At 49.1% G+C, this 25075-nt stretch overlaps 1 protein-coding gene across 3 annotated transcripts in view; it reads right to left on the bottom strand.

The window, feature by feature from the left end:
* Positions 1-1721: 1721 nt before the first annotated feature.
* The window catches only part of LOC132835284 (lysophosphatidic acid receptor 6), a 67599-nt gene continuing 44245 nt past the window's right edge, over positions 1722-25075 (bottom strand). The window contains exons 1-2 of one of the 3 annotated variants that reach the window (XM_060854701.1): positions 8290-8347; positions 1722-2771 (exon numbers count right to left, since the gene is read on the bottom strand). In XM_060854701.1, the coding sequence (XP_060710684.1) occupies positions 1750-2739 (990 nt within the window). In that variant the 5' untranslated portion in view covers positions 2740-2771; positions 8290-8347 and the 3' untranslated portion in view covers positions 1722-1749. Of the gene's footprint in view, positions 2772-5276; positions 5373-8289; positions 8348-25075 lie in introns of those variants that run through there. The other 2 variants (XM_060854700.1, XM_060854699.1) reach the window with 2 other exon arrangements.

The raw sequence follows: 25075 nt of genomic DNA, 5'->3' as shown, positions 1-25075 counted from the left end.
AGAGGAAGTGGTAGAGGCTAGTACAATTGCAACATTTAAGAGGCATTTGGATGGGTATATGAATAGGAAGGGTTTGGAGGGATATGGGCCGGGTGCTGGCAGGTGGGACTAGATTGGGTTGGGGTATCTGGTCGGCATGGACGGGTTGGACCGAAGAGTGTACAGCTCTATGAACTGTATCAGTCCTGCTGTGAATTGCCGTTCCAAAATGCAGCGGCTGGCGTTTATCTAATTCAAACTCCAACTGCCACTCCTCGGGCCTAGTTTGTATTTCATTTGGGACGCTGGTGTTGGGCAAGGTCAGAAGTCACGTGACACCACATCATAGTGGGAAATGTTTATTTACAATCACGCGGGTCAGAGTTGAGGCAGTCACACATCCCTAGTGCCTCCTCCAACCTTCGCCCCAGAAGTTGGGTACCTCAACGCCTGCCTTGCTTTCGCTTGTCGGTGACCTTTGCTGAACCCCAGGCCACCCTGCCCAACTGCCCTTCCTTTTGGCAGGTTTAGCATTGGAAATGAAAGTGCTTCAGGAGGAGTATCACAAGCAAGGGAATTTCACAGCTCCCTGCCAAACCCATTTCTGGCAGTTCATGAGACATTGATGTCCACAGCCCAGTCAAAACCATAATGCCCTTCAAGACAGCGAATACCACGTTAAATAAAAGGCTTGAATCTTTCCAACAGCTCGACTTAAGATGTTTGGATGCTTGGCTACTTCAGAAATGTTCTCAACTCATCCAGGGTAGGGCTGGGGTTTGGGGTGGGGTGGGCGGGGGGGGGAGCATGATGGTTAAAATCAACTCGGCGAAAGTGAGGGCTGCAGATCAGAGGCGGGAGTGTGGTGCTGGAAAAGCACAGCAGGTCAGGCAGCATCCGAGGAGCAGGAGCATCGACGTTTCAGGGGAACGAGCCCTTCATCAGGAATGAGGGCCGAGCGGTGATGCCGCCGGCCGTTAATGCAGAGACGTTCTGGGGACCGGGGTTCAAATCTGACCACGGCAGGTGGTGGAGTTTGAATCTATTACAAATTAAGAGTCCAGGGACCGTAAATCCATTGCCAACTGTTGGGGGAAATCCCGATGTGGTGCACTAATAAGGAACGAGTGAAAAATCACACAATGCCAGGTTATAGTCCAACAGGAGAAAGTGAGGACTGCAGATGCTGGTTCATTAATAGTCCTTATAACCTGGATTTGGGTGATTTTTAACATGGTCCACCTCAGTTCAACATTGGCTCTACCACATCATGTCCGAAGGAAAGGAAGCAGCCATCCGTACCTGGTCTGGGCCTACAGGTGACTCCAGACCCACAGCCATGTGGTTGACTCTTAACTGCCCTCTGGGATGGGCAGTAAACACTGGCTCAGCCAGCGATACCCACAGTGGACAGAAAAATGTATCTCAGGGAAGGGGTTTCTCTGTTAGTATGACACACCAAGCAGGGACAATGAGGCCACTCGTTTCCCTGCGCTGAAAACGCGCCGGGGGTGGGGGGGGGGGGGGGTGCGGTTTGTTCACCGGACCCTCCGTCCTCACAATCAATGCCGAGTCCCTCACCGGCAACCCCTCCTTAATCGACGCCAGAGTTACCTTGTCCTGATGTAACCGTAAACCGTCCCTCCCTCCCCTTCCCTTTGGGAGGCACGCCAGGCTCGGTCCCCAGCCGTTCCCCTCCCCCACCCATACCTCCCCCCCATCCCCCCCCCCACCGCGTCCCCCGCCCTTTCCCAGGTTATCTCCTGTCTCTCAAGTCCTTCCTTTCCGGGTGCCAGCGACCGGCTTCGCCCGCGGGGGCGACAGTGAGCGGTTGTTGCAGTCGGCGCTGTCCGTGTTGGACGTCAGCGCGTTCCTCAAGGCCTTCATGCCCACGCTCTTCTGGAAGGTTTCCGTGGCGAAGTAATAGGCCAGGGGGTCGAAGATGGCGTTGAGGCAGGCCACGGAAATGGTGGCGCGGTAGGAGGCCCCCAGTGCCCTCTCCTGGCCGGGCGCGGCCACGTAGAGCAGGAGCACCGTGTGGTACGGCAGGAAGCAGATCACAAAGATGATAACGTTGGCTGCCACCATGTTGCGGATCTTGCGCCAGTCCACGTACTCCATGCGGGCGGCAGAGCTGCGGCGGACCCCTCTCAGGAGGGCCAGAGAGCAGACCAAGATGGTGGACAGCGGGATGCCGTAGCCGACCAGGAGGGTGGGCACCACTGTGGCTGGGTTGGTGACGTAGCTGGGCTTCTGGTGGAAGCAGAGCTGGCACTCGTCAGTGGCGTTGCTGGGCTTTCGGATCAGCAGGTAGGGTGGGATGCTGGCACCCACCACCAAGAGCCAGACCCCGGCGCTGATCCACTTGGCCTGGCCGCGCAACGAGTTCACCCGTGACTTCATGGGGAAGCAGATGGCCACGCAGCGGTCCAGGCTGATGCAGGTGAGGAAGAAGATGCTGCCGTACATGTTCACCAGAAAGACCAGCCCGGTCAGCTCACACAGGAGTGGGGGCAGGGTCCGCCGGTCCACGTAGTACAGGATGCGCACGGGCAGCGACGCCACCAGCAGCAGGTCAGCGCACGCCAGGTTCTTCATGTAGACGGTGGTCTGCGAGCGGATCTTCGTGAAATGGAAGAAGAAGACCAGAGCCAGGCTGTTGAACAGCAGGCCGAGCAGGAAGATGAAGCTGAACACGGCCACATAGAGATGGTCCGTCCACTGCTTGGGATTCGGGCAGCTCCCGTTCACGTCCCCCATTACCGCTGCTCGTCTTTAGGCTTGGGAAGCACCTGCAGGGAGGGAACAGATACAGGCATGGAGTCAGACCACACAGAGACAGGCCCTCTGACTCAAACTGGTCCATGCTGAGTAAAATGTCCAAGCACGCTAACCCCATTAAGACATAGGAGTGGAAGTAAGGCCATTCAGCCCATTGGCTCCACTCCATCACACAATGATGGGCCCTGCAATGCCACTTCCCTGTGTCCCCGAATTCCTTGCGAGATTGAGAACTTGATTTCCCTGCACTTGGTCCGTATCTTTCTAATCCTTTCCTATCCATGTATCTAAGTAATATTAGATTAGATTAGATTACTTACAGTGTGGAAACAGGCCCTTCGGCCCAACAAGTCCACACCGACCCGCCGAAGCGCAACCCTCCCATACCCCTACATTTACCCCATACCTAACACTACGGACAATTTAGCTTGGCCAATTCACCTGACCCGCACATCTTTGGACTGTGGGAAGGAAACCGGAGCACCCGGAGGAAACCCACGCAGACACGGGCAGAACGTGCAAACTCCACACAGTCAGTCGCCTGAGTCAGGAATTGAACCCAGGTCTCAGGCGCTGTGAGGCAGCAGTGCTAACCACTGTGCCACCGTGCCGCCCACTAAAAAACAATCTGTCCAACTGCCTTTTAAATGTAATTAATGTACCCGTGCCAACCACTTCTCCTGGCAGCTAATTCCATATCAGCCACGGCCCCTGCAATTTCTTCTCTCGCCTCTTAGATATATCTGGTCAGGACCAGGAGATTTATCCACTTTCATACATTCTAATACATCCAACACGTGCTCTACTGAGATATGGACCTTCCCCAAGGCATCACCACTAACTCCCCCAAATTCCCAAGTCTTCAGGTCTTTCTCCATGGTCAACACAGAGGAGAAATCTTCATTGAGGAGCTCACCCACCTCCTGCAGTTCTACACAGACATGAACGCTTTGATACTTGAGGGGCCCTATTCTCTCTGGAGTTAGTCTTTCCCCTTTAAACATTGAAGTACCTCTTTCAATTCATCCTAATCATCACAGCCCAGGCTATCTCGTGCTCTTTTTCGGCCCTCCTGATTTCCCTCTCCAGTAAACTCCTGTATCCCGCTTGTACCTCCAGGGGTTCTCGAGATCCCAGCTGCCTGTATCTGAGCCATGCCAACATTTTTCCAGGTCAAAGCCTCAATATCTCTTATCATCCAGGGTTACCTATTCCTGCCCACCCAATCCTTTCACCCTCCCAGGAACATACACACATTGTACTCCAGCAATCTCTCTTTTAAAAGCCTCCCACTTGCCGGAGTTTCCTGAACCTGCAAACAAACTGCTCCAATCAGCCCCTGTCAGCTCTTGTCTAATTCCATCAAACTTCACCTTTCCCTCAATTTCCCTCTTGAAGTTGTGGACCAGTTTAAAGTTGAAGTTTGCGAAACTGCCTGAGGGGAAAAAGTATGGATTGTGGGTGAAAAGACTTTGGAAAATGTTCCGTAGCTCTCTTTCATAGCACCCAGCTGTGCAACCTTTTCCAGTTTTGTGTTCTCCACACCCAGCTTTATTCACAACATTATTGATCAATCTGATATTTAACAGTAATTGCTGTCTCAGTCCCAGGGGAACTGGTCTTTCCTCACAGAGTGACACTACAGGAACAGGTTGCATGGGCTGGGGTTGTTTTCCCTGGAGTGTTGGGGTGACCTTATAGAGGTTTATAAAATTGTGAAAAGCATGGATAGGATAAACAGACAAAGTCTTTTCCCTGGCGTGCGGGAGTCCAGAACTAGAGGGCATAGGTTTAGGGTGAGAGGGGAAAGATATAAAAGAGACCTAAGGGGCAACTTGTTCACACAGAGGGTGGTACGTGTATGGAATGAGCTGCCAGAGAATGTGGTAGGGGCTGGTACAATTGCAACATTTAAAAGGCATTTGGATGGGTATGTGAATAGGAAGGGTTTGCAGGGATATGGGTCGGGTGCTGCCAGGTGGGACTAGATTGGATTGGGATATCTGGTCAGCATGGATTGGTTGGGCCAAAAGGTCTGTTTCCGTGATGTATATCTCTAGGACTCGATGACTGGACATGAAGATGGTTTTCGTACGGAAGGGCAAAATGTGTCAGCACAGGCTTGGACGGGCCGAAGGGCCTGTTGCTGCGTTGCGATGTTCTGTGTCCCCTTTCCCATGGTGCTTTAAGCTGAGACTCTCACCTGAGGGGAAGGGATAGGTTGAGGGAGGGAATCCTTCCCTCTGCGGGAATTGAACCCGACCCAAACTGGCCAATCAGCCGACCGAGCAAACCCCAACTCCCCCCTAACCCGGCCGTGATGGGCTGAAGGCCCTCATTGCGCGCTGTTAAAAAACCCTCCTGACTCTTCCCCATGACTTAACAATTGAATCTCCCAACCTTTCACCTCCCAGAGATTTCTAACTTCAGAAACACAGCTCTCTGCTTTGTAGAAAACTGCCTGGGCACAGCCAGTTCCCCTTTGCCGGCCACCAGCAGCTCACTCATTTTTTTACCCGAATTCTTCTTTCAGATCCTGATTGGAACCTCGCACAAATAGGCGGTCGTCCGTTGGAGTGGATTCACACCTGATCTTGCCATGTCTTGTTCGATCACTGTGCTACTGACTGAAGTGCTGCAGTGGAGATTGTGTACCGAGAAATGATCTCCTCCCACTCCCCTCCCACTTGATGTCTACCCTGTGTGTCCAATCTCATCTTCAGAACCAGGCACGGCGCTATTTCCTTCCTCAATGTGCTGCAAACATAGACAGCTCTTGCACACATTTCAGGAGCCACTTATCCTCTAAGCCCTTGTTCCCATCCTCCCCCGCTCCAGTCGGTGATGAACCCCCTCCTGTACAATCCAAGAAAACACAAGTGGAGGCCATTTGACCCATAATGTCTATGCTGACCCCTCCAGAAAGGCATAGAGTCCCTACAGTGTGGGAACAGGCTGTTTAGCCCAATACCAGCTTTCCGAAGAGCACCCCCTACCCCATCCCTGCATTTCCCATGGCTCACCCACCGAGCCTGCACAGTTTAGCACGGCCAATCCACCCTGACCAGCACATCGTTTGGACTGCGGGAGGAAACCGGAAGCACCCGGAGGAAACCCACGCAGATGCGGCAGGGGGAGCGTGCAAACTCCGCTTAGAGAGTCGCCCAAGGCTGGGATTGAACCTGGGTCCCTGGCGCTGGGAGGCAGCCGTGCTAACCACTGAGCCATCAGCGTCTTCCCACCAGTGCTCCCCCCACCCCCCCCCCAACCCCCAGAGCATTGCTTTTTGAAAGGCCCGATTGCCCATCATTGCATCTTTCACCAACCATCCAAGATTGGTGTTCCCCTGGCTCGTGATGCTTTTTGTTAACTCCGTCATGGAGGAGTGAAGTAGGCCATTCAGCCCATCAAGTCTGCTGTGCCAGTCAATGGCCGGTCTGATAACCCTCAATTCTGCTTTCCTGCCTTTTCCCCATGACCCTTGCTTTCCCTTCCTGATTAAGGATCGATCTCAGCCTTGAACGCACCGATTGACCCAGCCTCGAGAGCCCTCTGCGGTGAAGAATTCCACAGATCCGTTCCTCTCTGAGAGGAGAAATTGTTCCTCATCTCTGACCTAAATGCGTGACCCCTTATTCTGAGCTATACTGATGCTGGACTCTGCACCCAAGGAGAAACAGCCTTTCCAATTCACCCCGCCTGGGCCTCTAAGGATCTTGTCGAATCCCCACAGTGTGGAAGCCATTTGGCCCATCGGTCTATACCCACCATTCGAAGAGCACCCCATTTCCCCTACCCTGCCTTTCCCGTGGCCACCCGACATCATCCACCTAGCCTGTGCATCCCTGGACACCGTGGGCGATTTAGCACGCCCAATCTCCCCGAGCCTGCACATCTTTAGACAGTGGGAGGAAACCCGTGCACACAGAGAGGGGAGAACGTGCCAAAACCCACACAGACAGTTGTCCGTGAGCGGTGGTGGGGTGGGGGGAATCGAACCCGGCTCCCTGGCACTGTGACTTTCCCTGGATCATCAAAGGGCGAGGAGAGTTTTATAAAATCGCGAGGGTCGTGGACAGGGTAAATAGCCAAGTCCTTTTCCTTGGGGAGTGGGCGAATCCAAAACCTGAGAGCCCCCTGAGGAGTAACGTTTTCACTCAGAGGGTGGTGCTCGTGTGGAACGAGCTGCCAGAAGAAGTGGTGGAGGCTGGTACAATGACAGCATCAAAAATGCATCTGGATGGGTACATGTTTAGGAAGGGTTTAGAGGGATAGGTGCTGACAAATGGGAACTAGATGAGTTTCGGATATCTGGTCAGCATGGGCTAGTTGGACCGAAGGGTCTGTTTCCATGCCATACAGCTCTATGACTCTATGCTAACCACTGTGCCGTAGTGTATAAGGTCACCCCTGATTCTCCTCAAATCCCATGAGTGCAGGCTCAGTCGACTCAACCTTTCCTCATCCATCCATAACCAAAAGCAACATTCCCTCGAACCTACCGAATTAGCCGTACAGTCTTTCCGAGGTTTATTCGAGGTCATTTAGGGTATTTAAACTGTCAACGGATAGACATATGGATGGGAATGGAATAGTGTAGGTGAGATGGGCTTCAGGTTGGCTCCACAGGTCGGCACAACATCGAGGGCCGAAGGGCCTGTACTGTGCCGAAATGTTTCATGGTGTTTGTACTGAAAAAAATAAAACCAGAGGGAGGATTGCGTGGGCCTGGCCTGATGAACGGTAGGTTCCCTGGAATGGTAGGTCTAACATACGAGGAACGGCTGAGGATCTTGGGATTGTATTCATTGGAGTTTAGAAGATTAAGGGGAGACTTAATAGAGACGTACAAGATAATACATGGCTTGGAAAGGGTGGACGCTAGGAAATTGTTTCCATTAGGCGAGGAGACGCGGACCCGTGGACACAGCCTTAGAATTAGAGGGGGTCAATTCAGAACAGAAATGCGGAGACATTTCTTCAGCCAGAGGGTGGTGGGCCTGTGGAATTCATTGCCACGGAGTTCAGTGGAGGCCGGGACGCTAAATGTCTTCAAGGCAGAGATTGATAGATTCTTGTTGTCTCGAGGAATTAAGGGCTACAGGGAGAACGCTGGTAAGTGGAGTTAAAATGCCCATCAGCCATGATTGAATGGCGGAGTGGACTCGATGGGCCGAATGGCCTTACTTCCACTCCTATGTCTTATGGTCTTATGAACCTTCTCTGTATTGGCTCCAATATATCTCCGAAGATAGCAGGCTGAAGCCTGTTCACAGTATTCTTGTTGTGCTAAACTTCTACCGTTTATAGGTTCAGCAAAACCTCCCTATTTTAATATTCCATTCCATTTGAAATAAAGGCCAACATTTGCCTTCCCTATGGTCGTTATTCATGCAGTAAGACCCCCGAATTCCTTTGTTCTGCGGCTTTCCAGAATTTCGCTCTCCAGTTAAGGAACACTCCGCTCCTCTATCCTTCCTGCCAAAGCGCGCAGCCTCCCACTTCCCCCTCTGTCTGGTGCTTGCCCACCTGGCGATATCGCTCTTCCTTCCCGCTTATTTTAGTCGTGATGTGGAGGTCTGGGTCTTGGGCTGGGGTGGACAAAGGCAGAAGTCACATGACACTGGGGTGGACTTGGACAGGTTTTCGGAAGCGATGGTCTCTTGTCAGCTGGAGTGCGGTGTCACATGCCTGCTGACTTATTGTTGTGAAATTCATAGACTCGACATCAGCTTACTCACTTCCCTCACCATGTCAATAGATACTAATCAGGAGAAAATGAGGACTGAAGATGCTGGAGAAGTAAATAGGGTTGCAGGTAGATAGGAAAGTGAAGAAGGTGTTTGGTATGCTTTCCTTTATTGGTCAGAGTATTGAGTACAGGAGTTGGGAGGTCATTTTGCGGCTGTACAGGACATTGGTTAGGCCACATTGGAATATTGCGTACGATTCTTGCCTCCTTCCTGTCGGAAAGATGTTGTGAAACTTGAAAGGGTTCAGAGAAGGTTCACAATGATGTTGCCAGGGTTGGAGGATCAGAGCTACAGGGAGAGGCTGAACAGGCTGGGGCTGTTTTCCCTGGAGCATCAGAGGCTGAGGGGTGACCTTATAGAGATTTATAAAATTATGAGGGGCATGGATAGGGTAAATAGACAAAGTCTTTTCCCTGGGGTGGGGGAGTCCAGAACTAGAGGGCATAGGTTTAGGGTGAGAGGGGAAAGATATAAAAGGGAGTAAGGGGCAACTTTTTCATGCAGACGGTGGTGTGTGTATGGAATGAGCTGCCAGAGGAAGTGGTGGAGGCTGGTACAATTACAACATTTAAGAGGCATTTGGATGGGTATATGAATAGGAATGGTTTGGAGGGATATGGGCCGTGTGCTGGCAGGTGGGACTAGAATCTGGTCGGCATGGACGGGTTGGACTGAAGGGTCTGTTTCCGTGCTGTACATCTCTATGATTCTAAGTCAATGTTGAGAAAGTGTGGTGCTGGAAAAGCACAGCTGGTCAGGCAGCATCCGGAGAGCAGGAGAATCAACGTTTCGGGGCATGCGCCCTTCGTCAGGAATGTAGGAGGTGGATGAGAAATAAATAGCGAGGTGGGGTGGGGGGCTGGGGGGAAGGTAGCTGGGGATGTGATGGAGGTAGCTGGGGATGCGATGGAGGTAGCTGGGGATGTGATGGAGGTTGGAGATGATGGTCTTAGGTCGGAAGGGAGGGTGGAGGACAGGTCAAGGGGGCGGTGCTGAGTCAGAGGGTTGGATCTGGGATTGGATGCAGCCCTAACCACCCCACCCCCACTATTTAGCATTCGCTATTTTCCAAATCCCCCTCCCCCTCAGATACAACCCTCCAACTCTTTTTCATACGTTAAGATTGAGTATTGCTCTTTGGGACAATGTGTCCGGGAATTAATAACTGGGAATTTGTAACAGGAAGTAAGGGGGTGGCTGAAGAATTGGACAAACATTTCCCATTCACTGCAGAGGATCCTTGTCGCTGCCAAGAAATATCTATCTAATGGAAAGGAGTGAGAAACGAGCGAAATTCACAATCTTTAGGAGATTGGAGACTGAGTAACGTGTTGGAGATGAGGACTGACGAATCCCTGAATCCTATTGGTTTCCGACCTCAAAGAGGAACCTGGTGCTGGAGGTGATTTGAAATTCGGTAACACTCCTGGCAGATTGTATGAGGTGGAAAATTAGCCAATCACCTTTACGTTAAAAAAAAAGGGAGAGAGAGAGAGACAAACTGTAGGCCATTTAGGCTGAACTTCTGTCAGAGGGAAATGTTCGAAGCTTTTCTTAAAAACATCACAACAGGGGCACTAAGGGAAAAAAACACTTTGAGGTAGAGTTGACATGATTTTGTGAAAGGGTAGTTGTCCTGAAGTTGGATTGGGAGTTCTCTCGCGAAGTAAAACACTACCTCAAAAGTTAATGTCGAAAGCAAATACTCACGGGCTCGACGTGAAATATTGGCATCCATAAGACAATGAGTATAGGAGCAGAATTAGGCCATTCGGTCCATCAGGTCTGCTGTGCCATTCGATTATGGCTGATCGGTTTCTCAACCCCATTCTCCCCGTAATCCTTGATCCCTTTACCAGTTAAGGGCCTACCTTTCTCTCTCTTAAAGACACTCAAAGACTTGACCTCCCCAGCCGTCTGCAGCAATGAGTTCCACAGAGTCACCACCCTCTGGCTGATGGACTCCCTCTTCATCCCAGATCTAAAGGGTCATCCCTTCGCTGTGAGGGTGTGCCCTCGGGTCCTAGTTTCTTCTACTTTTGGAAATATCTTCTCTGTGCCCTCTCTATCATGTCCAGTCAGATCCCTGCCTCCATCCTTTAATACTCTATCACAGACCCAGAGTCCTCATAGGACAAGCCCTTCACCCCTGGAATCAGTCTTGGAACCCTCCTTTGGACCCCCTCCAATGCCAGAACATCTCTTCTTAGATGCAGAGTCCTAAAATGCTCATTCTATTCGAAATCCAGTCTGCTCAGAGCCTCATACAGCCTCAGCAGTATGTCTCTGCTCTTGTATTCTAACCCTCTTGTAATGAATGCTAGCATTGCCTTCCCAGCTACAACTGAACCTGCATGCTAACCCGAAAAGAATCCTGACAAGAACTCCCAAATTGCTTTCTGCTTCAGATTTTTCCCACTTAGAAAGTAGTCTTCACCTCTACTCTTCCGATCAAAGTGCATAACCTCACAACTTCCTCCGTTGTGTTCCATCTGTCATTTCTTTGCCCACTCTCCCAGTCTGTCCAAGTCCTTCTGCAGCCTCCCTGCTCCCTCAATGCTATCTGTCCCTTCACATATCGCTGCGTCATCTGCAAAATGAGTAACAATGTCTTCAGTCCCTTCGTCCACAGTGTTAATGTAGAGTGTGAGTAGTGGTCCCAGCAATGACCCCTGAGGAACTCTACTAATCACCGGCTGCCATCTTGAAAAACACTTCCTTGTCCTCAGTGGTCAGCACTGCTGCCTCACAGCGCCAGAAACCCGAGTTCAATTCCCGCCTCAGGCAACTGTCTGTGTGGAGTTTGCCAATTCTCCCTGTGTCTGCGTGGGTTTCCTCTGGGTGCTCTGGTTTCCTCCCACAGTCCAAAGATGTGCAGGTTAAGGTGAATTGGCCATGCTAAATTACCCATAGTGTTAGGTGAAGGGGTAAATGTAAGGGAATGGATGTGGGTGGGTTGCTCTTCGGAGGGTCGGTGTGGACTTGTTGGGCCGAAGGGCCTGTTTCCACACTGAAAGTAATCTAATCTAATTTAATCTAATCTAGTCCCCATTCTCTGCCTTCCTCCAGTCAGCCAATCCTCTATCCATGTCAGGCCCTTGCCCTTAACACCATGGGGCTCTGACCTTATGTAGCAGCTTCCTATGCAACCCCTTGTTGTAGGCCTTCTGGATATCCACATACATCATGTCCAATGGGTCTCCTTTGTCCAACTTGCTCGTTAGCTCCTCAAAGAATTCTAACAGATCTATCAGGCATGACCTCCCCTTGACAAAGCCATGCTGACTCAAATCTTCTTTACTATACACTTCCAAAATTAAATATTGGACTCAAACATTGCACTAGCAGCTAAGAGAGGCTAACCAGCCTCTAGTTTCCTGTCTTCTGCCTCCCGCCCTTCTTAATCAGGGGTACTACATTAGCCATATTCCTGTCCTCTGGGATCCTCCCCAACTCCTGTGATTCCTGAACAATGCTCCACAATCTCTCTGTCAGAACTCTGGAGTGTAGGCATGGGAGAAAGTGAGGACTGCAGATGCTGGAGATCAGGAGTGTGTGTGCCTGAAACCTCGACTCTCCTGCTCCTCAGATGCTGCCTGACCTGCTGTGCTTTTCCAGCGCCGCGCTCTCGACCCTGGGATGTAGTCCGTCTGGTCCTGGTGATTTATCCACCTTCAGACCTTTTAGCTGCCCCAGCACCTTATCCTTACACTGTACTCATCTCTTCCCCTGACATTGCTTGAAGTTGCTGGTGCCCTCTACTTGTGTAAGTGATGCCAAGTACCGTTCCAGTTTCTCCATCGTTCCTTTGTTCCCCATTACCCCCTCTGCGGCCTCAGATTCCAGCAGTCCAATGCCCACTCTTACCTTTTAGCTATCTAAAAGAATCTCATGCAATCTTCTTCTACGTTACTAGCTAAGTGTAGACTTATATTTCATCATCACACACCTCCTCTCATTGCTTTTTTTAGATGCCCTCTGCCACTTTTGTGTGTAGTTTTAGGCCTCATATCTCAGACGTGTTGCACTGACCCTGTTCAGCGGAGGTTCACGAGAATGCTCTCAGGAATGAAAAGCTGAACGTATGAGGAATGTTTGAGGACTCTGGGTCTATACTGGAAGGATCAGGGAGGATCTAATTGAAACATCCAGAATAGTGAATGGCCTGGACAGAGAGGATGTTGGGAAGATGTTTCCCATTGGGAGGTGGGACTAGGACCTGAGGGCACAGCCTTAGAGTAAAGGGAAGAGCTTTTAGAACAGAAATGAGGAGAAACGCCTTCAGCCAGAGAGTGAGGAATTGATGGGATTGACTGCCACAGAAGGCTGTGGGGGCCAGGTCGTTGACTATATTTAAGACGGAGATGGATAGGGTCTTGAATATCAAGGGGATCCAGGGTTACGGGGAGAAAGCGGGAGAATGGGGTTGAGAAACCTATCAGCCATGATTGACTGACGGAGCAGAATCGATGGGCTGAATGGCCTAGTTTCTGCTCCTATGGCCTTATGATTTGTTTTTAAGTCTTCCCTATCCCACAATAACTAACGAATGGAAAATGGAGCTTGGACCAACATTGGCTTTTCCAAGTTGGCAAGGTGGAATGAGTGAACTCAGTTGGCTGAAAGGCTGCTTTGCAACGCAGGGTGATGCCAACTGAGTGGGCTCATTGCTGCACGGGGTGGGTTTACCATGAGGACCCTGCCTCCTCAGGCTTACCACGGGCCTGAGGACCGGCGACCCTCAGGTTCGGTTCACCAACAGCTGGTTCTCTCAAACAAGAGCACGAGACAGCGGTTTGGGAGTGACCCCACCACCCACAGGGGTGGGGTGCAGTGAAAATGGAGGGTGGTATTCATGCTCTGACTCTGTTCAACTCAATATTGAGTCTTCCCGACTGGGCAGAAATGGAGATGTTGTTCCTCCAGCTTATGTCAAGACTTCATTGGAACCTTGCTACAGTCCCTGGACAAGGCATCCTGCTCTATTGGTATTGTTTAGCAACTGTCCAGTTACCCAATCCCCTGTTGCCTGTTTGGTAGGCAGGGGCTGGTCTATTTTCTACGACTTGCATTCTTAACCTATTTTACACTTCTGTCACTCCTCTCTCACCTTTTGCACTCTCCCACTCGCTCGGGGCGTTCTCACCATCTGTTGTACGTGCCCCTCCTCCCCTTCAGTCCGTACCATAAAGAGCATCGTCTCCCCAGTCCTTTTCCCAGTCTGGCAGGAGCAAGGAGGTAATGTTGGAGCTGTATCAGAGCGTTGGTCAGGCCACAGCTGGAGTGCACTGTGCAGTTCTGGTCACCTCACTACAGGAAGGACATGACAGCACGGGAGGGCGTACAGGGGAGTTTCACCAGGGTGTTGCCTGGGATGGAGAAATTGAGCTACAAGGAGAGACGAGACGGACTTGGATGGTTTTCTTTCAAGCTGAGGAGACCGAGAGGGGACATGCTTGAGGTGTGTCAACTTGAGGGGATGGGACAGGCTGAATAGACTTGGTTGAGGGGCCAATCACCATAGGGTAAGGGGCAGGAGATTCAGAGGGGATTTGGCGGGGGAGAAAAAGACACTTTCACTCAGCAGGAAGCGGGAATGCGCTGCCTGGAGGCTTCCAAACTTTCAAAAGATATTTGGATGAGCACTTCAAATATCCGAACACTCCAGGATATGGGACAAGTGCAAGAAATTGGGGATTGGCGCGCCTTTAGCTGGAGTTCTGTTGGAACTGATGGGCCGAAGGGACTTTTCAGCTCCAAAGAAGAGGTGCAGAACATTAAACCCCTCTCTTTCTCTCTCCGTAAATACTGAGTCATTCCTGATTACTTTATCTGCTGCTTCGTGCTGCGATTCCACACGGACTGCAGCTCAACAAATCCTTTCGGCAGGGGGGCAGTTATAGGGTTAGGCGATACAGCAGGAGAAAGCAAGATGTTGACTTTGGTGCCCCCTACACTCCGAGGAACTGCAGATGACCCGAAGCGGGCTGGAGGGAAAGCTTAGGACTCAATGAATGAAGAGGCTGGAATTGGTGGAGTGCCAGTGTCAGTGAGGGTTGTGGGAGCTGGAGGAGACCGTAGAGTCAGGGAGCAGGAGCCTCGATGATACATCAGCGAGAACATCAACACTCAAATCTGTTCTTAAGGAACAATATACTTGGAAAAGCATTCAAGCAGAAAGTGAGGACTGCAGATGCTGGAGATCAGAGCTGAAAATGTGCTGCTGGAAAAGCACAGCAGGTCAGGCAGCATCTAAGGGGCAGGAAAATCGGGCAAAAGCACTTCATCAGGAACCATTTTCCTGCTCCTCGGGTGTTGCCTGACCTGCTGCGCTTTTCCAGCATCACTCTCTAATCTAGACTCAATTGCCCATAGTGTTCAGGGATGTACAAACTAGGTGGATTAGCCTTAGGAAATGCAGAGTTGTGGCAGTTGGGTCGGTGAATGGGACGCCCTTTGGAGGGTTGTAGTGGACTCAATGGGCTGGCTCCACTGTGTGGCCTCTATGAAGGTTTAGTCTTGAAACTGAGAATCCCGTGTTCCTAACCTGCAACCTCAATTTAGCATGGCCTGGGTACTAGGGAATGGCGGTTATCCCCAGTGAACGGTGAAAGACCACTGTTTACCATCCATTGGATGGCAACAGTCTTCTGTCCCTGTGCTGACAAAGGTTTTGTTGCTGTGAGAGATTGTGAGTTGGGTTTCATTGGGAATCGAATGTCGATCAAAATTAAATCCGTTGTGACAAAACCTAAACCAATGTCAAACTTCAGAGGAAAGAATGTGTCCGCCAGCCCTTTCAAGCACTGGGATCGCTCAGTTCTTTTAAATGTGCGTGCGCGCATACAAATTAGGGACAGTTGAAGGCCATTCTGCCTATCGAGCCTGAACCAGCCCACCCCAGGATCCCCAGAGACAATGATATTTTCTGCCTCATTTCTGTTTTAAATGGGTGAGCTTAGAATTTTAAAGTGTTACCAGATTCTAGATGCTTCCAAACGCCCTCCCCATCAACATCACTCCAGGTCATACATGTTTCTATAAGTAGTCTCTTACGCCTTCCCAACTCCAGCAGATACTAGCCCAGCCTGCCCAATCTACCCTCATAAAGCAACATCCCCATTACAGTTATTAGTTTATGAAACTTTGTCTGAATTGTCCTCCAATGTGTTTTTGTCCTTTTTTTTATCTGATTAGATTCCCTACAGTGTGGAAACAGGCCCTTCGGCCCAACCAGTCCACACCGACCCAGCCAGACCCATCTCCCTCTGACCTAACACTATGGGCAGTTTAGCATGGCCAATTCACATCTTTGGATTGTGGGAGGAAACCAGAGCACCGGGAAATAACCCACGCAGACACGGGGAGAATATCCAAACTCCACACTGACATGTCGCCCAAGCCTGGAATTGAACCCGGGTCCCTGGCGCTGTAAGACAACAATGCTAACCACTGAGCCTATGGAATGGAAGATTGGATTTTGATCAAAGGATTGATTGATTCCTCCTTAAGTACGATCCATCGAATCTCTACAGTGTGGAAGCCAGGCCCATACTGACCCTCCGAAGAGCATCACACCTCATCCCTGTAAACCCTGTCTTTCCCATGGCGAGTCCTAGCCCGTGTACCCCTGGAGCAACTTCGCATAGCCAATCTGTCTAGTGTGCACATCTTTGGGAGGACTGTGGGAGGGAAACACACACAGAAGGTGTGAACGGCGCACAGGCAGTCAGCCAAGGCTGGGATTGAACCTGGGGCCCGTGCTAACCACTGAGCCACCATTACTGATACTGGGCATGGTGCTCCAAACATGTTCTATCAATGCCCTGTCTAACTGAGTATAATTTCCATACTTTTGCATTCAATGAACAATAAGATTCTATGATTCGGTGATTTTTCCTGACTGTCTGACTGAGCTGCGTGCTCACCTTCTGTGATTCACACGCTGGAACACCCTTTGAATCTTCGAGTTGTGCAAACAATCAGATAATAGGCTTCGCTTTCATGCTTCCCGCCAAAAATGGCAATCTCTCCCCACGTTTTCCACACTCAAGAAGTTCCCAATCAGTTGTGCACATCTGATTGACAGAAACGCACAAATTGTCAGAGTGTGGAGGGAGGACATTCATCCCACTGTGTCTGTACTAGCCCTGGGAGCCTCTTCATTCCCTTTGTAGCTCTCTTATGTCCTCTTCACAACTCACTTCCTACCTATGGGCCTTTTGTCTGAGTCATATCTAAAGGTTGGTGAACAGTTGCAGTCTTAGAATTGACCCTCCCCGTGCATGCACCACTTGTTACAGCTCACCAGGGAGATAGGAGACTCTTATACACACCGTCTGATTCCAGTTAACCAGCCAATCTTTTATCTCTGCTGAAATACTATTCCCTGCTCCGTGAGCTTTGATATTCGGCATTAGCCTTTGATATGCCACTTTGCCAGAAAGGAAATCAGAGACGCTCAAGCGCCGTCGGAATTTATAATTGGATTGTCGAGTTTGGAGAAGGGAATCCACTCAGGTTTCACACAGAAGGGGAGATACTTCAAGACATTATTAAGCTGCAGAGAATTCAGGAGAGATCTGTCGGGATGTTGCCAACTGCGGAAGGCTTGGGTTATAAGGAAAGGCAGGATAAGCTGCGACTTTTCTCATAGGAGGTCAGGGGCATGGATCGGATAAATCAACAAGGTCTTTTCCCTGGGGTGGGGGAGTCCAGAACTAGAGGGCATGGGTTTAGGGTGAGAGGGGAAAGGCACCTCAGGGGTGACCTTTTTCACACAGAGGGTGGTATGGAATGATCTGCCAGAGGATCTGGTGGGGGCTGGTACAATTGCAACATTTAAAAGGCATTTGGATGGGTATATGAATAGGAAGGGTTTGGAGGGATATGGGCTGGGCGCTGGCAGGTGGGACTAGATTGGGTTGGGATATCTGGTCAGCATGGAAGGGTTGGACCGAAGGGTCTGTTTCCGTGATGTACATCCCTATGACTCTATGACTCTATGAGGGACGATCTTAAGGAAGTTTATAAAATCAAGAGGGGTATAGATAGGGTTAATGGAGGTGACTTTTCCCTAGGATGGGGGGATTGCAAGACTAGGGGTCACATTTTTAAGATGACAGGTGAAGGATTTAAAAAAGACACGAGGGGTAAATGTTTTATGCAGAAGTCTGGAATGAACTTCCTGAGGCAACGATGGGTGACACTATGGTTACAACATTTAAAAGACATTGGATGGATATATAAACAGGAAAGGTTTGGAGCGCTATGGGTCAGGAGCAAGCAGGGTAGGAGCAGTTTAGTTTGGGATTATGTTAGGCACGGACTGGTTGGACCGAAGGGTCTATTTCCGTGCTGGGTGACTCTGCAAGAGAAGGTGGTGGAGGCTAGCATGGCTTAAAGTGTGTGAAACAATGCAATAAACAGGTCAGGAGACAATTCTGAAAGAAAATTACTGACCTAGGTCGGGGTTTTGTTTTTTGGATTGCCTGCACTTTGCCCTGATGCTGTGTCGCAATGACTCATCTTGCAACCAAAACAGTTCTGCGGCTTGATCGAGCTAGAGAATACAATACAGCAGCCCTCAAAATTATTTAACTTGTGAAGAACCACAGTGATAATTCACCCACGAGCTGTGCTCTCTCTGAAGCAACAGCCGCAGAATGTTTATATTAAGCCAGTGGGAAATGGTCCAAAACATCCCTCAATCATTGGAAAGGACAATGTGTGTTTGTGTGTGTGTGTGTGTGTGTGTGTGTGTGTGTGTGTGTGTGTATATGTGTCTGTTTGTCTGTGTGTGTCTGTGTGTCCGTGTCTGTGTGTGGGTGTCTGCATCTGTATGTGTGTAAGTGTGTGAGTGTGGTCTGTGTGTGTATGTCTGTGTGTGTTTGTGTGTGTGTCTCTGTGTGTCTGTGTATAAGTATGTTTGTTTGTCTGTGTGTGTGTGTAAGTGTGTGTGTGTCTCTGTGTGTGTGTTTGTGTGTGTGTGTGTCTGTGTGTATTTGTGTGTGTCTCTGTGTGTCTGTGTATGTGTGTCTGTGTGTGTAAGTGTGTGTGTGTGTCTGTGTGTGTGTTTGTGTGTGTGTCTCTGTGTGTGCGTTTGTGTGTGTCTGTGTGTGTTTGTGGGTGTCTGTGTGTGTCTGTGTAAGTGTGTGTGTGTGTGTGTCTGTGTCTGTGTCTGTGCCTGTGTGTGATGATAAAGGTATCAAATGCTCTGCGATTGTCCCAACTTTCTAGTGGCGTCTCTAACTGATGGTGAAACCCCTGAGAGCTAGAAACAGGGAAGGACATTGTGCTGACTCCACCGTTTGGCATTCACCTTATCCATTCATCGTATTCACCTCATTCTCCAAGATGTCCCAGTTACCACCTGAGCTTATCCAGTCTCTCTGCATCGCCGCCATGCTCCACTCCTGGCCCCATCCCGGTGAATCCCCTCTGCACCTTCTCCAGTGCCATCACATCCTTCTATTAGTGAGAGGACCAGAAGACCATTCAGCACTAACCAACATTTCACACTCTGGATCGTAGCTATGCTGGTTGTACACATCAGATTGACAGAAACACACAAGTTGTCAGTGTGCGGAGGGAGGCCATTCATCCCACTGTTTCTGTACTGGCTCTGGGAGCCTCTTCATTCCCTGCCAACACCACGTCTTTCACCCTGTGACCCTGCACGCTCTTTCTGTGTGAGAAACCATCGAGGGGCCCCGAGTGAATGCCTCAGCTGAACCTGCCTTCACCACATTTCCAGGCAACACGTTCCAGACCCCGGTGTCAGAGACTTGAAATTTGACATTAAAAAACAAAACTGCAGAAAGTTGGAGATGTGAAACAAGCGGAAACTGAAATCTACTTGGAGAAACTCAGCAACTCTGATAGTGTGGGTGGAGAGACAAACAGTGTTAATGTTTCGAGTCCTGAGACTCTCCTCAATCTGGATGTGTTTCTGTGTTTTGGGTGTGTGTAAACTCAGTGGGAACTGTTTTGTCACAAAGTGACCCGCTGAAGGTGTATATAAAACAGTTACAGTGAATTTGATGTGATAAAGCGAATTATTTATCAGTTAACAGAGCTGAACAGGATTTGTGCTGTGTAACTATCTGGTGGTTGATTAAACGATATTAAAGGGATAAGAGCAGATGAGAAGCCTGACAATCTGACCTGAAGATAACATTTATTGAAGACCAAGAGATAACACATTTTACGAGTGGGAACAGTTTCGCCCGAACCACTCCTTTCAGGTCCCTCTAGACTTTGATAAACACCGATCAAATCTCCCTTCTCCTTTTCGAAACACACAGTTCTTACATCTCCCAACATCTTCATGGCTGACGGTTTTTATCGCTGGAACCACTCTCCTGCACCCTCTCCAATGTGACACCCACAATACTTCAGCTGAGACCTAACCAGGTTCATCTCAACCCCCCCCCATTGTTGTGTCCAATATCCTTGTTAATAAAGCCATTGCTTGCCTTATTAGCATCTCTTTCGGTCCTGGAATCTTGAACAAATGAAGTACATGTGCATTCAGGTCTCTCACCCTATACATCTTTTAATACAGTGCATATTATCCTTATACCATGTTCTTTTTCATCAAAATGTATTCTTTCATACTTCTGTGTAAGAGTGTGTCTGTGTGTGTGTATGTGTGGTGTTTGTGTGTCTCTCTGTGTGTGCATGTGCTGTTTGTGTGTCTATGTAAGTGTGTGTGTGTTTGTGTGTGTGTGTGTGTGAGTGTGTCTGTGTGTGTGTCGATATGTGTGTGTGTGTGTGTCTGTATGGTTGTGTGTGCGGTCTGTGTGTGTGAGTATGTGTCTGTCTGTGTGTGTCTGTGTAAGTGTGTGTGTGAGTATGTGTGTGTGTGTGTGTGTGTGGTCTGTGTGTGTGTGTCTGTGTAAGTGTGTGTGTGTCTGTGTAAGTGTGTGTGTGTGTGTGGTTGTGTGTGTCTGTGTGTATTTGTATGTGTGTCTGTGTATATCTATGTGTGTGTATCTGTGTGTATCTATGTGTCTGTGTGTATGCGTGTGCCTGTGTGTATCTGTGTGTCTATGTGTATCTGTGTGTATGTGTGTGTCTATGTGTGTGTATTTGTGTGTGCCTGTGTGTGATGATAAAGGTATCAAATGCTCTGCGATTGTCCCAACTTTCTAGTGGCGTCTCTAACTGATGGTGAAACCCCTGAGAGCTAGAAGCAGGGAAGGACATTGTGCTGACTCCACCGTTTGGCATTCACCTTATCCATTCATCGTATTCACCTCATTCTCCAAGATGTCCCAGTTACCACCTGAGCTTATCCAGTCTCTCTGCATCGCCGCCATGCTCCACTCCTGGCCCCATCCCGGTGAATCCCCTCTGCACCTTCTCCAGTGCCATCACATCCTTCTATTAGTGAGAGGACCAGAAGACCATTCAGCACTAACCAACATTTCACACTCTGGATCGTAGCTATGCTGGTTGTACACATCAGATTGACAGAAACACACAAGTTGTCAGTGTGCGGAGGGAGGCCATTCATCCCACTGTTTCTGTACTGGCTCTGGGAGCCTCTTCATTCCCTGCCAACACCACGTCTTTCACCCTGTGACCCTGCACGCTCTTTCTGTGTGAGAAACCATCGAGGGGCCCCGAGTGAATGCCTCAGCTGAACCTGCCTTCACCACATTTCCAGGCAACACGTTCCAGACCCCGGTGTCAGAGACTTGAAATTTGACATTAAAAAACAAAACTGCAGAAAGTTGGAGATGTGAAACAAGCGGAAACTGAAATCTACTTGGAGAAACTCAGCAACTCTGATAGTGTGGGTGGAGAGACAAACAGTGTTAATGTTTCGAGTCCTGAGACTCTCCTCAATCTGGATGTGTTTCTGTGTTTTGGGTGTGTGTAAACTCAGTGGGAACTGTTTTGTCACAAAGTGACCCGCTGAAGGTGTATATAAAACAGTTACAGTGAATTTGATGTGATAAAGCGAATTATTTATCAGTTAACAGAGCTGAACAGGATTTGTGCTGTGTAACTATCTGGTGGTTGATTAAACGATATTAAAGGGATAAGAGCAGATGAGAAGCCTGACAATCTGACCTGAAGATAACATTTATTGAAGACCAAGAGATAACACATTTTACGAGTGGGAACAGTTTCGCCCGAACCACTCCTTTCAGGTCCCTCTAGACTTTGATAAACACCGATCAAATCTCCCTTCTCCTTTTCGAAACACACAGTTCTTACATCTCCCAACATCTTCATGGCTGACAGTTTTTATCGCTGGAACCACTCTCCTGCACCCTCTCCAATGTGACACCCACAATACTTCAGCTGAGACCTAACCAGGTTCATCTCAACCCCCCCCCATTGTTGTGTCCAATATCCTTGTTAATAAAGCCATTGCTTGCCTTATTAGCATCTCTTTCGGTCCTGGAATCTTGAACAAATGAAGTACATGTGCATTCAGGTCTCTCACCCTATACATCTTTTAATACAGTGCATATTATCCTTATACCATGTTCTTTTTCATCAAAATGTATTCTTTCATACTTCTGTGTAAGAGTGTGTCTGTGTGTGTGTATGTGTGGTGTTTGTGTGTCTCTCTGTGTGTGCATGTGCTGTTTGTGTGTCTATGTAAGTGTGTGTGTGTTTGTGTGTGTGTGTGTGTGAGTGTGTCTGTGTGTGTGTCGATATGTGTGTGTGTGTGTGTGTGTCTGTATGGTTGTGTGTGCGGTCTGTGTGTGTATGTGTCTGTCTGTGTGTGTCTGTGTAAGTGTGTGTGTGAGTATGTGTGTGTGTGTGTGTGTGTCGTCTGTGTGTGTGTGTCTGTGTAAGTGTGTGTGTGTCTGTGTGTGTGTGTGTGTGGTTGTGTGTGTCTGTGTGTATTTGTATGTGTGTCTGTGTATATCTATGTGTGTGTATCTGTGTGTATCTATGTGTCTGTGTGTATGCGTGTGCCTGTGTGTATCTGTGTGTCTATGTGTATCTGTGTGTATGTGTGTGTCTATGTGTGTGTATCTGTGTGTGCCTGTGTGTGATGATAAAGGTATCAAATGCTCTGCGATTGTCCCAACTTTCTAGTGGCGTCTCTAACTGATGGTGAAACCCCTGAGAGCTAGAAACAGGGAAGGACATTGTGCTGACTCCACCGTTTGGCATTCACCTTATCCATTCATCGTATTCACCTCATTCTCCAAGATGTCCCAGTTACCACCTGAGCTTATCCAGTCTCTCTGCATCGCCGCCATGCTCCACTCCTGGCCCCATCCCGGTGAATCCCCTCTGCACCTTCTCCAGTGCCATCACATCCTTCTATTAGTGAGAGGACCAGAAGACCATTCAGCACTAACCAACATTTCACACTCTGGATCGTAGCTATGCTGGTTGTACACATCAGATTGACAGAAACACGCAAGTTGTCAGTGTGCGGAGGGAGGCTATTCATCCCACTGTTTCTGTACTGGCTCTGGGAGCCTCTTCATTCCCTGCCAACACCACGTCTTTCACCCTGTGACCCTGCACGCTCTTTCTGTGTGAGAAACCATCGAGGGGCCCCGAGTGAATGCCTCAGCTGAACCTGCCTTCACCACATTTCCAGGCAACACGTTCCAGACCCCGGTGTCAGAGACTTGAAATTTGACATTAAAAAACAAAACTGCAGAAAGTTGGAGATGTGAAACAAGCGGAAACTGAAATCTGCTCGGAGAAACTGAGCAGCTGTGTGTCTGTGTGTGTGTGTCTGTGTGGGTGTGCGTGTCTGTATAAGTGTGTCTGGTCTGTGTGTGTCTGTGTGTGTCTGTGTGTGTCTGTATAAGTGTGTGTGGTCTGTGTGTGTCTGTGTGTGTGTGTCTGTGTGTGTCTGTATAAGTGTGTGTGGTCTGTGTGTGTCTGTGTGTGTGGTCTGTGTGTGTGTGTGTGTGTCTGTGTAAGCGTGTGTGGTCTGTGTGTGTGTGGTTGTGTGTGTGTGTCTGCGTATGTGTCTGTGTAAATGTGTGTGTGTGTCTGTCTGTGTGTCTGTGTAAGCGTGTGTGTCTGTGTTTGAGTGTCTGTGAAAGTGTGTGTGTGTGTGTGTGTGTGTGTGTGTGTGTGTGTGTCTATGTGCGTGTCTTCATCGACTACCTTTCAGCTCAGTTTGCCAACCTGTCAATGTTTGGGAGATCCACACAGCCTGAATTTTCAGTTTCTAATTCTCCCAAGTTTTGTATCATCTGAAAACTTTGTCTTGACCCTTGCTCACCAAGATAACAAAGGTCCCAGCATCTCCAGCTACAAATCTTACTCCAACCTGAAACATATCTAGCAGCCACGAGGGATATAGGTCAATTGCAGCTATGGGCGCAGATGGAGTTTAATCCAATGTTGCACTTTGGGAGATCACATGTGAAGGAAAGCTGTACTGTTTGTGGTGAAGCATCATTGATGTACAGAGGGGTCTTGGGGGCTCAAGTCCTGAAGAAGGGCTTATGCCCGAAACATCGAATCTCCTGCTCCTTGGATGCTGCCTGACCTGCTGGGCTTTTCCAGCAACACATTTTCGGCTCAAGTCCATAGCTCTGTGAAAGTGGCCGCACAACTGAATAGAATAGTAAAGAAGGGTTCTTGCCTCTATTGGTCAGGGAACTGAGTAAAACGGTCAGGATGTCATGTTGCAAGAATTTGATTAGGCCACACTTGTGTACAATTCTAGTCACCACATTACAGGAAGGATGTGGAAGCTTCGAAGAGGGTGCAGAACAGGTTTACCAGGACGCTGCCTGGATTAGAGGGGATGAGCTGTAAGAAGAGGCTCGGAAAACTGGGATTGTTTTCTCTGGAGCAGTGAGGAGGGGCTGAGAAGGAGACTTGATAGAGGTCTACAAAATTATGAGAAGCGTGGATAAGGCTCCCTTTTGCGCAGAGATGAAATATCTAAGACAAGGGGGTTTGCATTTAAGGGGGGGGGGAAGTTCAAAGGAGATGTGAGGGTCAGGTTTATTGACACAGAGAGTCTTGAACAAACTGCCAAGGGGTAGTAATGGAGACAGATACATTCGTGACTTTTAGAATATGCAACGGACAGAGGGATATGGAGCAAGGCCAGGCAGGAGGGATTACTTTAATTTGGCTTGTAGACTGAAGGGCCTGTTCCTGTGCTGTACAGTTCCACGCTCTGTGTACTCTCTGTTTCCAATCCCTTGGTCCATTTTGAATCCATGTTGCTGATTTTATTCCATATCTCTGCAGAAGTCTATTGCGTGGCACTGTATCAAACCTGTTCTGGAGGTCCACGTGCATCACATCAGCAACCTTACCCTCATCCACCCTCCCTCCATTAACCCCACCCAACCCCCACCAACAAAAGTCTCTGGCAATTTAGTTGGACGTAATTTTCCCTGAACAAATCCATGCCCAACTCTTCTGAATTAATCTGCATTTTTCTAACTGGTTATGAATTCGATCCTGAATGGACATTTCTTGTCAGGAAGACGAGGGTGAGGAAGTCCAATTGAGATTCAATTGTTACCTCTGGATGATCCAGTGAACACCATTTCCAGACCTACCTGCTCTGCTGGAAAACCAGTGGAGAGATTGTGTTT

Source organism: Hemiscyllium ocellatum, chromosome 44 (genome assembly GCF_020745735.1).
Source record: "Hemiscyllium ocellatum isolate sHemOce1 chromosome 44, sHemOce1.pat.X.cur, whole genome shotgun sequence".
Classification (NCBI taxonomy): domain Eukaryota; kingdom Metazoa; phylum Chordata; class Chondrichthyes; order Orectolobiformes; family Hemiscylliidae; genus Hemiscyllium; species Hemiscyllium ocellatum.
The sequence above is the reverse complement of the archived record's forward strand: the minus strand, read 5'-3'. Positions and strand labels throughout refer to the sequence as shown.